The sequence below is a fragment of the Temnothorax nylanderi genome, unplaced genomic scaffold (genome assembly GCF_030848795.1).
Source record: "Temnothorax nylanderi isolate EJ_2023f unplaced genomic scaffold, tnyl_v1.0 TNYL_tig0046_pilon, whole genome shotgun sequence".
NCBI lineage: Eukaryota > Metazoa > Arthropoda > Insecta > Hymenoptera > Formicidae > Temnothorax > Temnothorax nylanderi.
In genome coordinates, this window is record NW_027249108.1 from 83,337 (window position 1) to 99,351 (window position 16,015).

General features: G+C 35.6%; 3 protein-coding genes and 1 long non-coding RNA gene across 4 annotated transcripts; 3 read left to right on the plus strand and 1 right to left on the minus strand.

The window, feature by feature from the left end:
- The first annotated feature begins 60 nt into the window (after window positions 1-60).
- On the plus strand, window positions 61-2,404 carry LOC139771989 (uncharacterized). Its single transcript, XM_071705242.1, has 2 exons — window positions 61-221; window positions 601-2,404. The coding sequence occupies exon 2, from the start codon at window positions 609-611 to the stop codon at window positions 1,293-1,295; it is 687 nt and encodes a 228-aa protein (XP_071561343.1). The 5' UTR covers window positions 61-221; window positions 601-608; the 3' UTR covers window positions 1,296-2,404.
- Window positions 2,405-3,185: 781 nt separating this feature from the next.
- LOC139771994 (uncharacterized) lies at window positions 3,186-5,758 on the minus strand. Its single transcript, XR_011718036.1, has 5 exons — window positions 4,839-5,758; window positions 4,373-4,578; window positions 4,099-4,258; window positions 3,804-3,916; window positions 3,186-3,571 (listed from the first exon to the last, which is right to left on the minus strand). It is a non-coding gene; the product is annotated as an uncharacterized lncRNA (long non-coding RNA).
- A 3,955-nt stretch (window positions 5,759-9,713) lies between these two features.
- LOC139772126 (F-box/LRR-repeat protein 4-like) lies at window positions 9,714-12,004 on the plus strand. Its single transcript, XM_071705537.1, has 5 exons — window positions 9,714-10,282; window positions 10,379-10,610; window positions 10,703-11,060; window positions 11,405-11,540; window positions 11,686-12,004. The coding sequence occupies exons 1-5, from the start codon at window positions 9,849-9,851 to the stop codon at window positions 12,002-12,004; spliced, it is 1,479 nt and encodes a 492-aa protein (XP_071561638.1). The 5' UTR covers window positions 9,714-9,848.
- A 999-nt stretch (window positions 12,005-13,003) lies between these two features.
- LOC139772000 (CDK5RAP1-like protein) lies at window positions 13,004-15,976 on the plus strand. Its single transcript, XM_071705259.1, has 8 exons — window positions 13,004-13,379; window positions 13,459-13,776; window positions 13,860-14,102; window positions 14,182-14,389; window positions 14,491-14,811; window positions 14,880-15,201; window positions 15,340-15,489; window positions 15,701-15,976. Exons 2-8 carry the CDS (start codon window positions 13,485-13,487, stop codon window positions 15,920-15,922), a joined length of 1,758 nt encoding a protein of 585 aa, XP_071561360.1. The 5' UTR covers window positions 13,004-13,379; window positions 13,459-13,484; the 3' UTR covers window positions 15,923-15,976.
- The last annotated feature ends 39 nt before the right edge of the window (window positions 15,977-16,015 follow it).

Sequence of the window (16,015 nt, forward strand, 5' to 3'; positions counted from 1 at the left end):
CACTCGTGCCCTGGCAAAAGTGACTGTCCCGGGTCCCCTGTAGCTCGAAGGGAGGGGGGGGGCGGGACTAAACTATACTGAAAAAAATTGTATACTACTAAGCTACTAGCTCCCCAAGCGCCGACGGTCTAGTGCGTAAACAGCCGTTGTGAGAGCCAGACGAAATTTTGAAAGTGCACGAGTGACCCGACGTTACCAGTTACGTTGATTAAAAATAGCAGGTGAGTAAAATGTTTATTTTAATTTGGATGTTTTTTTTACTAAAAATTCATGTTCTTTCATTGGGAATTGATAGATTAATCTTAGTTATCTATAAATATCAATCTATTAATCTATCTTAGAGTTTCCTAACCTAACTTTTAAAGTAAACACGTTTTTTTTTCAAATTTCGATGTGTTTTTATTATTGGGCGCGTTCAGCAGATCAAGCCGCTGAGTAGCAGTCGAACGTGATTGGCTCTTACTTTTAGAACCAACCAATCAACGCGGAGTGTTGATAAGACGAACTCAACAGTTGTATCTGCTGAACGCGGCCATTGTAAATTGAAAGTAAACTCAAAGTTTATGTCATTGTGATAAGAATTTAAATTTTATTTTTCAGATTAAACGATGTCGCAAAGATCAGATATTGAAATTAGTCGCGTCTTACGCGAACGAGATCATGAGGTTGACTACGGCGGCGATGCTACTGATTCAGAGGAAGATGAAGACTATATCGAGGATCAGGAGTCTAGCGACACTGAAGTTTCGTGTGACGAGCCAGACTCTGATGATGATTTAGATGAGGAAGAAGAAGAGCGAGGCCAAGCACCTCAGCGAAGAAAGCGCAGATTCGCCCACGGTAAAGACAAGTTCAAGTGGAGTCTTGATACTCCGGAGGCACGTGGTCGACGTTCGGGATCATCTCTAAGGGTGCCTGCAGGCAAGGGTCATTTGCTTGCAGCTAAAAATAACAGTTCAAATGCAACAAATCCATACGAATCGTGGAATGCTCTTTTTTTGGATGAAATGTTGGATCTTATCTTGAAATGGACAAACGCGGAAATTGAAACATATAAAACGACACACGTGATTGAAGCCGCTGATTCAGCAACTTTTTCTAGTTTGACGTTAAACGAATTAAAAGCGTATATAGGTTTGTTGTATTATCAAGGACTGAACAATAATAATCGCGTGTTTCTTGAGAATTTGTGGTCCGATGAATTTGGCACAAATTTATATAAAACTGTAATGTCAGTGAGACGGTTTCGATTTATCGGAGCTCGGCTTTCGATTTATCGGAAATTGCATAAGTAATTACACCCCTTGCGACAACGTTACCATCGATGAACAATTATTGGGATTCCGAGGAAAATTTTCAGCTCGTGTATACATAAAATCGAAGCCTGCACGATATGGCATAAAAGTTTTGTCATTAAATGACTCGAGGACTTTTTATATGTTGAATGCAATTCCTTACACTGGTCGAGTTACTCCAGAGCGAGCCGAATCGGTACCAACATACTTTGTAAGACGTCTATCTGAGCCTATACATGGTTCTGGAAGGGTTATCACGTGTGATAATTGGTTCTCTTCTGTAGAGTGTTTCCAGAAGATGAACGACACTTACAATTTGAAGATGATCGGAACTTTGAGGAAAAATAAAAGACAAATACCTGATACATTTAAGCACACTGCTTCGGCTGGTACAATGAGAGTAGGCTACGCTGGTCAACTCTCCTTGACTTCCTACTGTCCGAAAAAAAAAAAACAAAGTCGTGCTCCTGTTATCGTCAGTGCACAAATCTGTCAAGATGGACAATGATAAATCGAAACCAGAAACTATTTTATACTATAACAAAAATAAATGCGGGACAGATGTCTTCGATCAGATGTGTAGTAATTATTCGTGTGCACGAAGAACATCACGATGGCCGTTGTGTCTATTTTTTGGAATTATCGATCAGGCTGGAGTCAATGCCTGCATTTTGTGGAATTTGCTAGCTAATCACGATGTTTTGAATTGCAGCGCTTTTTTGGCTAAGTTGAGTCTTTCTTTGATAAAGCCTCATTTGAACGATCGAATGCAGCTAACACGACTGCCTAAATCAACGAAATCAATTAAACATTCGAATTATCTTGGGAGAAAACGATGTTGTGAATAATACTCTTCGGCCGACTAAAATGGACAAGAGAAAGCGCTGTGCTTTCTGCGATTCCAAAAAAGATAAAAAAACTTTTGTCTGCTGTGCCAAATGCCGTATGCCTGTGTGTGAAGAGCACAGACATGAGTTATGTTTTGACTGTGCACAATAATTTAGCCTCGATATTACTATAATTTTTTCATATTTTTGTACTTTTTTATAATTTTGTAATAAATAACTGTGATTGATTACATTTTCATGAATAAAATTTAATAAAAATGAATAAAATGTGTATTTTACTGTAATTTGTACCTATTTACGTACTTTCAAAAAACGTGATTTTGATGCTCAAAACTTAAGCATCCCATTAATTTATACATACTTCTAATATTTTTTTCTTTAAAGTACTATTCTTAAACTTTAATTTCCCGTTCGAATTTTTAAAATATATTAATTTTTGCCAAAGTTACGATTTTTTGAAAAAAATGGTCCATTCTTCACGTTTTTATTTGTTTATATAAATATATTGTTTAAACAAATGAAAAAATCGGCAATATAGCGATTGATCCTTAAAGTAGGATAGTTAATAACCCAGATAGCACAGTGAATTCCTAAAATATTCCTAAACTTTTCTTTTTTCTGAACTGCAATTCTTTAAGAATTCATGAAAGTATACTTTAAGAATGATTTAGGAAGTTACATGCACCATAATTCTAGTTCCCGAAAACTTCTTAGAGTATTCATTTTGAATTATTTCCTATCAACAAAATGTATACTTTATGAATTCAAGAGGATTATCGTTTTTGCCCGTTCTAGACTGGAGAATGATCCTACTCGCGGCTCATCCTAGTGAGTAGTGTAAACGGATAGAAATCATGGATAATTAATCAATGATTTTTATCCGTCTACACTACTCATTAGGATGAGCCGCGAGTAGGATCATCCTCCAGTCTAGAACAGGCATTTCAGAACAGAGAGAGGATTAAGGGTGCGTCATTAACGCTAATATCTTTCCGAACGCGCCCTAAAAGAACCCAATAAAAAATAACAAATTATATTGATATAATTTTACATTATTATTTTTATTGATATAAAATAATCTCGGTCATATATTTATTTAATAATACTAGCGTTGCGTTGCGTGTCAAGTTCACGGCAAACAAATACGTAATGCCATTGAAGGCTGTGCGATCTAGCTCGACTATGCGCGTGTCGACGATGGTGATGGACTCCAATCCTGAAGGCCCCGAGCCCGCAGGGCGTTCGGTCCCAATTGTATCTCGCAGGCGTTCTCGATGCGCAGATGAGCGATATTGACCCAAAGAACTGCTCGTTCGTCAATTTAGTGCATTTACGGGTAGTAAGTAAACAAATAATGAAGAAGATTAATGGAAAAGTCGCATTCTCATACTGCGTTTAGTTATGCCCGATCTCGATCAGGTTGTCCATCTGAAACATAAATTTCACACACACACATATTATATATATATATCTAATATATGAAGAATATAATGAAGTATTCCGTACATTCCTTTAGACATTAATTTTAATTTCTTCAAATCTATATAATACATTGTAGCACAAGACGTACAACAATGGTTGAAACATTATCAAAATTAGAGTCAGATATCGGATTATCGTAGAATCAATCAAGAAATTGAAATTGCTATGATTAACTTACGATGTTCTTTCTTGTCCCCTTTTTTTCACGATCTTTTGCATGATTTAACCATGATTGTATGGCATCTTCTATTTTTTTCATATTACTTGAAGAATGCAACGACGCCACGGAAGCTGTAAAAGATCGAATATTACTTACATAGAATGAATTTTTAAAACAAAAAATGTACGTGACTAAAAAAGTAACAAATTTGATGATTAATACTAAATCTGACTGGAAGATTTGCATATATGTACACCAAATATGCAAACAATTTATGTTAATAAAATATTCGTGTTATATAATGATGACTTACTCAATATGAGTTTGGAAATGAGGAAATCTTTAAAGCGAACGGTATTTTTTTGTCCAGTCCAAGAATATTGAACAGCTAAATTATCCGTCATTATTCTCTTCATCGCTCGTCTTATATGTTCCCCAACATCCTTACCACCTTGTTGTTTTATAATATTTTTCTATATAAACAAAACATTTTCCATGTTTCAATAATAATTTATTTAAGCAAATTATGATTTGTAGAAATATATATCTGTAATAATAAATGAACGTAGTTGAATAATTATACTCACAATTTCGACTGAATTCGCTGGCTTCTTTATAAAATCGTGGATAAGAAGAAAACGAGGGAACGGCCTCAGAACGCGTTGTAAAACCCTCGACGAGTCCTCGACTCGAAAACGCCGCGTTTCCTTTACCTTCTGGACGGCGTTACGTCACGTACCGGCCATGTGACCGAGCTTCGCAGGCTCGTGTTTTGTATATTTTGTAGGTGATTCTGTAATAATAAAGGTTATTAGTTAATAATAGGTTAATGATATATACATATAGTTAATTAACAAAATTTAATTTGATTATATTATAATAGAAGAAAGAACTCTCTCTCTGATATTGAATAGGAATCATACAATTGTAAAAAAGAATGATACTACTTATTATACATGCAATTATATTTTAATAATTTATTTAAGCAAATTATGATTTGTAGAAATATATATCTGTAATAATAAATGAACGTAGTTGAATAATTATACTCACAATTTCGACTGAATTCGCTGGCTTCTTTATAAGATCGTGGATAAGAAGAAAACGAGGGAACGACCTCAGAATGCGTTGAAAAACCCTCGACGAGTCCTCGACTCGAAAACGCCGCGTTTCCTTTACCTTCTGGACGGCGTTACGTCACGTACCGGCCACGTGACCGAGCTTCGCAGGCTCGTGTTTTGATATTTTGTATCTGCGACGCACCTCGAGTCCCGAGACTGCCAAATAAATTCTCAGTGTTCCCTCTTTGTGGATCACTTCTCACGCCGGCGATAGCACGTGTTGAAATGTTAATTTCTGTTCACGATGTTTACATACATATATGTTAATTTTTCCGTAGGAACCGGAAAAACGAGCCGTTTGTAACGCACGTTGAAGCAATAAGTCACCTGCGAGACGCCGACAAATTAACGTGACAAGCGTCTCTCAAACGGCGTCCCGTCTATCTCCCTATTTAACCTGCTTGTTTTGTCGATAAACCGGCGCACCACCTCGACAACAATCACGGTCTCACTACTGCGATACACTGCGACGAGACGACCGAGACGTGAACATACGCACAGAACATATATAATGTACCGTAACGTGTATACGCAACTCGCGACTTGACGCGACTGAGCGACCCCGGCCACACAACACGTACCGCGGACACCAAATAACAAATGAATATCCAATGAGAGGTTACCTAGATGTGGCGGGAGAACGAGATAGGATTTGTACATATTCCTCACAAATTCTTAAAGTATTCTCAGCACTAAATCGTGAAGTATTCATTATATGAACTTCTGAGGAATACTTTAGGACGAATTTGATGTGATTAATTCTTCAGGAATTCTTCATGTATTCATTTTTATAGTTCTGTATGTATTCTTTAAAATGAATTCTCTATGAATTTCTATTCACTTTTGTGCTATCTGGGAAGGTAACATGAATTTTTTCAGATTTTTTTAGAACACTTTAAAGTATTTTTTAGGCGTCGGACACGAGTGACCCGACGTTACCAGTTACAGGTGCCGAAAAAGACGTTACAAGCGAAGGGTTAAGTGTCCAAATACTGTGCAAATAAGGCTTGTCCTTCGTTTTTTTATGTATATACATTTCGCCTTTCCTCTCTCCTTTTCTCTCTCTTTAATTGTTTCAAGTGCAGAAAATATATAAAGCGGTGCAGGCCAGACCTGCGGATGGGACAAACAATTGTAATCGCTTTGTCAGATTCGTTCTTTGTATTGCTAAACTTCTTGTACTTCTTCCTTTTCACTTTCAATTTTTAATTGCATACTCGTTTCACTTTATATGCGAAACGTTCGACGTAGCGCAACTGCAAAGAACAGACCTCGAGTTCGTGCCGCAGTGCTGCGATTTCGAGCAATTCGAGCCTCGAGCTCGCGCAGTGCCGCGCACGCCAGCGAATTTCCCCCTTCGCTACGCGTACATACAGAGCATGGATACGTGACGCTCGGTCTATCGGTGTGTCGGCAGCGCTCGGCAGTCTCGGCACGCCGAGCGAAAGGGAGAATATCGCTCCCTCCTAGTCGCTCTCACTTAGGCTGAGTTTCCACTGAGCGCGTCACGCGTCGCGTCATCCGAGTTAAACCAATCAAAACATCCCATTTTGTTCCCGTCACAAGTAATGTAAAAAAATGGGATGTTTTGATTGGTCGCGACGGATGACGCGACGCGTGACGCGCTCAGTGGAAACTCAGCCTTAGTTCGCGCTAGAGTCCCTCTAATAAAGGTGCGATTTCACGATGACGCTCGACGCTGGATTCGAGCGTCAAATCTGGTCACGTGATAGATTCAGAGGGACGCGAAATATAACCTAACCACTGGATTGGCTGAAATCTATCACGTGACCAGATTTGACGCTCGAATCCAGCGTCGAGCGTCATCGTGAAATCGCACCTTAAGGCTGCGTTCGGGGAGCGCGCTATTAGCGCTATTGCATCATTCCATCTTTATCGCTCATCAAGTGTAGAACAAGGATAGAATAAGCAAATAGCGCTAATAGCGCGCTCCCCGAACGCAGCCTAGGAGTCGCGACACTCGCGACATCTTGAATTTCGGCAAAATAAGAGAGAAAGAGAAAGCGATATGAATGTACATGTATGTTACTTAATTGTATATCGCTTTCTCTTTCTCTCTTATATCTTTCTCTTTCTGTTTCACGTACTTTTGCCGAAAATGCGAACCAATCAAAAGTTGCTGCTACGTGTCGCGACTCTTATTAGAGGGACTCTAGTTCGCGCGATACGAAACATATAGATAAATGCATGACATATTGTCATTTTTTATTATTTTTGTAATGCTTTATTTTTAATTATAAAACATCTATTCTGTAAATGTTAACGACATCATTTCGTGCTTTGCGCAGGTATGTAACACTGTAGCAATCACGTAACAATAGATCGTTAGTGCGTACTGGCACGTATTATGGAACTTTTCGGAATGGATTTCTATCGAAATTATACTGTTTTCCCTAAAAACACAATAGAAATGCAGGAAATAACAATTCCGATCGGAATCTATTTCGAAAAGTTCCATAATATGCACCCTGAGAGAGGCTCCTAAGGTTCGCTATTTTAACGCTCGTGATTGGTTCCGCCATGGTGTTGCACGTCCAATAAAAATAAGGACCAGTCTGTCCAGCCTTGAAAAAGAAAAGAATATATCTTTTGGAGAAACGTTTTGATTGGTTACCTTCCACAGTACTTCATTTTCGATTTGCTCCTTCCTCGACAACCGTGGGGGAAATTCAACCCTTAATTATTAAACTTCCCGCCACGTGTTCTCGTACCTTACACTTACACGTGCTACTTCTTCACCTGCTTCATCATTCTTCCACTAACTGCCGAGCTGCACTCGTGTCTGTGGTATATTTCGCTCGTCGACGAAGATTTTATATTACATTTTAATCAAGGAGGATTCTATATAAATATAGAAATTAAAACAAGGTATATATATTTATTTTTTAATTAAGTTATACTACAAGAAAGTGGCATATATCGAATGGGTATTTTGAATTTTATCATTTAGATTCCTAAGTACAGTGTGTTCGTTAAATCGCATTATATTTTCGCATTGTGTGTGAATTAAACATTAAACCATTAGAATTGAAATAGTAGATGATATTAATCGGATTTCAATTTTAAGATTTTAACCAGCCAATAAAATAATTGTACAAAATTTTACTTAAAATAATTCTAAATTAACGCAGTTAGCACGTGTGCTACGATTTTTCATACTAATTCGCACGCAATCTAATAAATTGCTGGCAATGCATCATATAGTACGCAAAATTTATAAATTTAATTACTATATCCATATGAGTTTGCACGAAAAATTGCAAAAAATAACAAAAAATGAATTAATATCAAAACCCAAGGCCATAAAAGTTTTTAAATAATTTTAAAAAAATATTTAAACTTGACCAATCAAATTGGCTGAAATTAGCATGCTTAGATCACCGAGATATAAATTTAATGTATATATTAATTGGTGTGTGCATTATTACTGCCATATATAAGCTACATATATATAGGCCTGTTCTTTTCAGCTGAACTTCTTGCACAGTTCATATATTTTCTTCTTTTTCTTTCCAACGTGAAAAGAAAGAGAGGAAAGATGAACCGTGCAAGAAGTTTAGTTTAAAAGAAGCCTTTTGTAATTCTCCATTGAGATCGTAAGGCCGTAAGAAAATAGACCAATCACACTTGATTATTCTTCAAGCGCGAGGAGAATATTCGACTGTGATTGGTTTATTTTTTTACAGCCTTACGATTATGACTAAAACTTTGTTACGTGCAATGGCCTTTATTCTGTGATTATACGTTGTATATTTTTGACTAACATATATATTTTTTAATTCATCAAGTTATTGTAATCACTCATATTTAATTATTCATAATTTTCATTATTTAATAATTATTTATATTTCAGTTAAAAGAACAGAGCTAATTTAAATGTCCTATTAATTAAGATTTCTATCTAAAATTAATATGAATTATTATAATACAAAATCATCTTTACTTTCTAATAAATATAAAAACATAAAATTCATTCGTTACTAATTTTAAGAATTATTGTTAATTATTGTTAAATGCCATTTTTTAAATATTTTGATTATACTATACGCGCTAATTATTGTTCGGCTCACAAATAGCGTTTGTATTATATACTCTGATGAACAAACAAAAATAATGTTACTTTCAGTTTGTTAGCATGCTGACAGCATGCAAGCAAGAACTCACAATTAGATATACATTTTACAGTATAATTGTAATAGATATATCATATTACAATATAGCATTTTAACATACCTATGCTAAGAACAGCTCAAGATTATTACACTCCGTATCTTTAATTTTTTTTAGATGGCAAATATGGCATCCTATCATTCAATCAATAAAGTAGTAGCAGGTGAGGATCATGTTAAATTTATTTATCAATATGTAAAGGATAGCGATTGCGTTAAGGAGTATAACTATAACAATACTTGGAGCATAAAGAATACTTATAAAAAGATAATCGGACCACCTACCAATTTTCCTAATTATGGAGATTTTTTAAGTACATTAGTCATGGTATGTATATTTCTTGACATCTTTTATTGCTTTGTAAAAAGTAATCGTAATCTATAATTTTATACTACAATATTTTCTTGATCTTTTAATATAGAGAACTAATGGTTTCGACATCTCGACATCTCTATGGCAGAAACCTATAACAAGCTCATTTGACAATCTACCACAAAATGATAGCCTCATGTATTGTAATTATCTTGGTATGTAACATTTAAAATTGATAAATAAGATATTGTTAAAGAAGATACATTTATGTTTAGGAAAGATTATAATTAATTTTTTCTATTTTGAAGATCTCGAGTTTCATAAAGCCGTATATCCAGTCAGAGTCTCTATATTTGAAGTATATAATCCTGGGTATGTAACCAAAATTTGGGCTCAAGGTGAACAAGAAGAAGAACAGTATCCAGATGACAGTTATGATATGAGTTATGATGACAGTTATGATGAGAGTTATGATGAGAGTTATCTCACTAACAATAAGAAGAAACAGTGGGAGAACAACCAATGGTTTCTATTATGGAGTGGACCACCTCAGAATGCAGTTCCTTTGACATCGCGGATATTTTCGCCGCCTCTAAGTTTCTGTGACTTCAAAACCAAAAAACTCAGACTACAATTTATGTACAGCCATTGGAACTATTCTACACACCTGGATGCTGTGGAGCTAATTGGCACGTCAGAATTAGTCCTACCTAAAAGTCCTAAACTGAATTTGACTAATCTGTTAAAAAGTATTAACTGCAAGTATCCTTGTCATGGAGACAGCCATAATTTAACACCTGATCATGAAGCTGCACACTTGGATATAGTTCATCTGCAAGATAATTTCTCAAAATATTGCGTTATTTGTAAAAGGTAAAATAATCATCGTAATATTTAATCTTTCTTTATTATTCTCTTAATAATAAAAATAAATTTGAAAAATAAATTTTTCCAATATGTTATTTGCAGCAATACAGCAAAGAGTTTTAACAAGAACAAGTTCGGGCACAAGCAAATGTCACAGGAAATAGATATGGCACGTTCTAAGCAGAGATATAGGAATCCATTTATTAAGAGAGGCATTTATAGGAACCATTTCTTACGACATTATCCAAATTATGCAAAGTTAATAAAAGATATCAAACTCTATTCGAATGAATCCAAAGAGCAATCAATATGTAGCAGTTTTTCTACGCTTCCTGTAAGTATTCGAAGAAATCTATTTCTCGTAAGTCGTACCAATATTTATTACAATATAATCTCATGTATTAATTTTTTTTTAAATCTTTACAGGATGAAATAGTACTAATAATATTAAAAAACTTGGATATAAGGTCGTTGTGCCGTTTGAGCCAAGTAAATAAACGCTTCAATATTTTAACACGAGATCCTCTTCTTTTTAAATGTTTAAATTTACGAAATTTGCGCTATACGAATTCTATTTGTATTCGCAATGTTTTATTTTACTTTGCATTTAGATGTAAATATTTACAACAATTAGATCTTACATCAAGCAACATTTCTGTTGGGCACTTCAAAAAATTTATCAACATTTGCGGCAAGGGTTTAACGCACTTACGATTAAGTAACTGCCAATTTGTTGACAACTCGGTTCTATTAAAAATTTCCATAACATGCAAAATGTTGAAAGGTATGTACATAAATAAACAAGCTGTTTATTAGCTATTTAGCTGTTACATAAATAAATATAATATTTAAGATTACAGGTAAATTGTGTATGACTATAATACACACATATATATATATATATATTTTTTTTAGTATTGGATCTCAGTTTTTGTCATCATCCGAAAGAACAATTAGAATTGGAATTTTCGTGTCTCGAAAATCTAGAATTTCTAGAGGATTTAAACCTTAGAGGGATATCTATAGCAACTGAAACTCTTTGCAAAATATTGCAAAGAAGTCGCCGGATGCGTAACTTAAATTTGAGCTTGTTAAACAGATTACTCGATTTGTTTTCCGATGATCTAGATGCAGTTGCAATACAATTGGGAAATTCGTGTCCAGACTTGGAAATAATAGATTTAGCGGGCTGTGTTATTACCTCGCGAGGTATTGAGGCCCTCGCTGAGTGCAAGAAATTACGAAAACTGAACATTTCATGGACGTACGTGTGTGCTACATTTTCTTTTAAATATATTATTATATTCTTTATCAAAATTTGTATGTTTACATCTCTTGCAAACATCATGAAACATTATTGTTTTTCTCTTTGCGGAAACGATAATAATAGTATGGCTTTTATGTTACAGCAATTCCGAGAGCAATTATTTTCTCGAAACCGATCAGCTTAGTTTACGCAGATTATTTTCCTCCTGTCAACTCCTTGAAGAAGTCAATTTGTTGGGTCTTGGGGGCAATTTCGACGAACAACTGACGCTGTGTAAAAACTTAAAACAAATATACTTGGATGTACCCGATAGTTTCGCAATTTTCGAGCGATGTCCTAAATTGCAAACGATCTATCTTCAATATCCATATACCTATACGAAAAATGACAATTTCGTTGCCCAGGCGAAAGAAAAATACTCACATTTGTCCATCTATGAACATCAATTAAGGGACTGGTGACTATTTTGAATAGTTAAAGGAATAATACTCCTTATTCAATGGAAAATTTGTGCCAGATAAAAATTTGTTTTTTTACCATCAAATATAATTGAAGAATGTCCAATTAAGCGTTCGACGTATGTATTTCCCGACGGCAAGATGTGAATCGTGCAAAATACAATTTGATTATATTTTATTGGATATAAAAAATGCGTTATTACGTTACGTATCTTTATTTTATATTTGACATAACTTTTTACATTATATTTATTATATACTAAAACATATAGATTTGAATAAAGTGTGCTTGAAATTAAAAAAATAGATTTTTTTCTTTCAATAATATATGAACACAGCATCTTTTTTGAGATCTTATTATTATTTTTTTTTTATTTAAAATACACCTATAAATGGAAATAGAGAGTCAAGAGAATTTATGTATATTTATTCATATTCATATAGTAGAGATGATATATAGCCACCATATATTGCGACTGCAGTCCATTTGGCGCTACAAATGCTATAAAGAGTTTAAAGCGTAGATTTCTTTGTTTTGATTAAACTACACATTGAAACACTTAAGAAAAAAAAAATTGTAGCGCCAAGTGAATCGCAACCTGCTTATCCTTGGGAATAATACACCTTATTTTTCATTGGTGACTTATCTTACATGGCTCGAATCAGGTGCTTCACATTTCGATAACGTGCAGCGAAATCGTGCGTATTTTTGATCGACGTACGTCTCCATTGGGAACCGGAGTAGAGTCTGTTGTATCATATGTATGTTTATTATAACGGTTCGTGACTGAATATATCGTTCATCTTTTCTCCTTTTCTATTTAATTTCTAAATGATATATTTGTTCTGAGTGCAGGATTATAACAGTGCAGCTATAAAAAACCTATTATCGCATGTCATTTATTATATTATACAGGTATTATATATTATATAATACAATAGGCATCTGTGTTCATTATTAAACACTGTGCAGCGTTTATCCCGGCCATCGCGATTCGATTCCTATTCGCTCAACGTGCGCGGACCTGTTCGGACGTGTTTTGTCCGGAACGAAAATTTTTTAAGTATTGCGACTGATACTGTCTGCATTGATCCTCACTCAGTTTTTTAGTGATTTCCATTTAGACTTTGCCACGCTAACAGTCATTCAGACTTTTACGCAAACAGGGGAAAATGCTGGCCATATTGACCTCGTACTAGAGGCAGGTGCCAATGCAAATCAAAGAAGAAGAAGAAGCGATTCGATTCCTGCGCGGCGCGCGCCGACTTCCCTAACCTATAAGCTGCTCGATCATGCTCACCACGCTCGACTGCGCTTGACTCAGCCGCAAGAAAATCAATTGATGACCGAGAGAGATTAACGTATTAACATCCACGGGTATTTATCAAATACGTTCGACAACACGGTATCCTTGTCGTATTTTTCGGCGCCTGACATTTCCAAATTTTAATTCCAGAGTCAACGTTCGATTCAAGTCTCAACATGTCGAGAGGGATGTATTACAGAAACTGCTTCAGAAAATATTTGCTACAACGGAAATATGCGGATCCTCAGCGGTTGCGAGCGTGCCGCGCAATCCACGGAACGATTCCCGTGCCTTCGCACGCGTCAGCGATTAATGCAGATGCAACCGAGCGAGCTGTAGATCAGAAACCAGTGAAGAATATCAGAGACGGACCCTCCTTGAGGGACTTCTTGAGCCCATCTGTTATCGATATTCCCAGTGAAAAGCCTGTTCCATATCTACAGGATATTCGTGGCGAGAATCAAAAAGGTTTCTCAGATATCTAATTAGGAGATTTAGCGATTGTCCTCGTGCTTCGAAACCATTATCTTTACCTTTTCCGTTTGTGTTAGTGTACTTTGACATTCACGGTTGCCAAATGAACGTAAACGATGCCGATATAATATGGTCGGTGCTGAAATCGCATGGATACAAACATACCCGGTGTTTGGACGACTCGGATATTGTATTGCTCGTCACCTGTTCCATCAGGGACAGCGCCGAGCAGAAGATATGGAACAAGTTGGAGCACTTGAATGGCGTGAGGAAGAAAAGAAAGAGGATGATTGGATCGTCCATGAAGATTGGTCTCTTAGGCAAGCTTAATTAATACTTGATAGTATCAGGCTCTCAACTAAGTGACTTATCTTCTATAAGAATAAATGTTTGCATTAGGATGCATGGCCGAACGTTTAAAGACAAAAATATTAGACAGAGGAAAGCTCGTAGATGTAATAGCGGGTCCTGATAGTTACAAGGATTTACCAAGGCTTCTGGCGGTAACGGACAATGAAACGGCCGTTAATGTTGTATTATCATTTGATGAAACGTATGCGGATGTCATGCCAGTTAGACTCAACCAGGACTCCACTGGGGCATATATGTAACGTATATACATAAAAATATATTCCATATGTATAAAGCGTATGTATAAAGCTGATTTCAGCTCTTTAGTTTTATGACTTATGTATCTGTAATTTGCAGTTCTATAATGAGAGGTTGCGATAATATGTGCACTTACTGTATCGTACCGTTTACGAGAGGGAGAGAAAGATCACGACCGATTGCAAGCATACTTGACGAAGTCCGTCAATTATCGGATCAAGGTGTGAAGGAAATAACTCTCCTAGGACAAAATGTGAATAGCTACAGAGATTTATCGGAATCGGAATTTGTCTTATCAGCTAACAAGGAGACCCAACTCGCTAAAGGTTTCAAAACGGTTTATAAGAATAAGAAAGGCGGTTTAAGGTTTAGCGATCTTCTAGACAAAGTCTCTTTAATTAATCCAGAAATAAGAATAAGGTATAAATCTATAAATCAGCATTAATTCCTTCAATTAGCTTTGCATACTAATATATGGTAATCACCAGATTTACATCGCCTCATCCCAAAGATTTTCCCGATGAGGTGTTGCACTTGATAGCCGAAAGACCTAACATCTGTAAGCAGATTCACTTACCTGCTCAGAGCGGGAACTCTACGGTTTTGGAGAGAATGCGAAGAGGATACACCAGGGAAGCGTATTTAGACTTGGTGTATCATATACGTGATATTCTTCCAAATGTATACTTTTCCAGCGATTTTATTGCCGGATTCTGTAGCGAGACCGAGGAGCAGTTTCAAGATACGTTATCGCTAATAGAAGAAGTTAAATACAACAACGCATATTTATTCGCCTATAGCATGCGTGAGGTACAATTCTCATGCTGTACCATCTTTTCAGACAATTCATATTAAATAGAAATAAATTTAATAATTTGTTATTAAAATTTATAAATTATTTATAAATATTCTATTAATACATATTATAAATATTTTAATATTCTTCAGAAAACTACAGCACATAGACGTTACAAGGACGACGTTGAACCACACATAAAGATGGACCGTCTAAATCGCATGACTGCGCTGTATAGAAAAGAAGCAGAAAAATTAAATAGAGCACAGATAAGGCAACATCAACTCGTTCTCGTGGAGGGCGTAAGCATTTTTCCAATCTTATTATTGCATATGTACATATTACTAGAAAAAAACAGTATCTTTCCATTTTTAAAAAATTTTTTTATCCTGTCTTTCTTTCCGTCTGTAAACACTTTAATTTTATGTTTTATAGAGGCGTACATCATGTTTTTACTTTTGGCATTATTTAAAAATAGGAACGATTATAGTGATATGTATGTTCTATTGGCAGATGAGCAAGAGATCTGATCAAAAGTTACAAGGTAGAAATGACGGTAATGTGATAGTTATACTACCATCCGCAGCTATTCCCATTGCTCAACACTCCATTACAACAAGGCAGATACAGGCTGGCGATTATGTCGTCGTACGAATTGATAACGCCAACTCCCTGACTTTACAAGCAGTACCGTTATATCATTCTTCAATCACTGAATATTTATTAAGCAAGTAGCAATTGTTATATTATTATTGTATTAATTAATAAAAATTATAATTATATCCATAATCTACTGATTCTCTTTTAATATAAAACATCTCTTTTTAG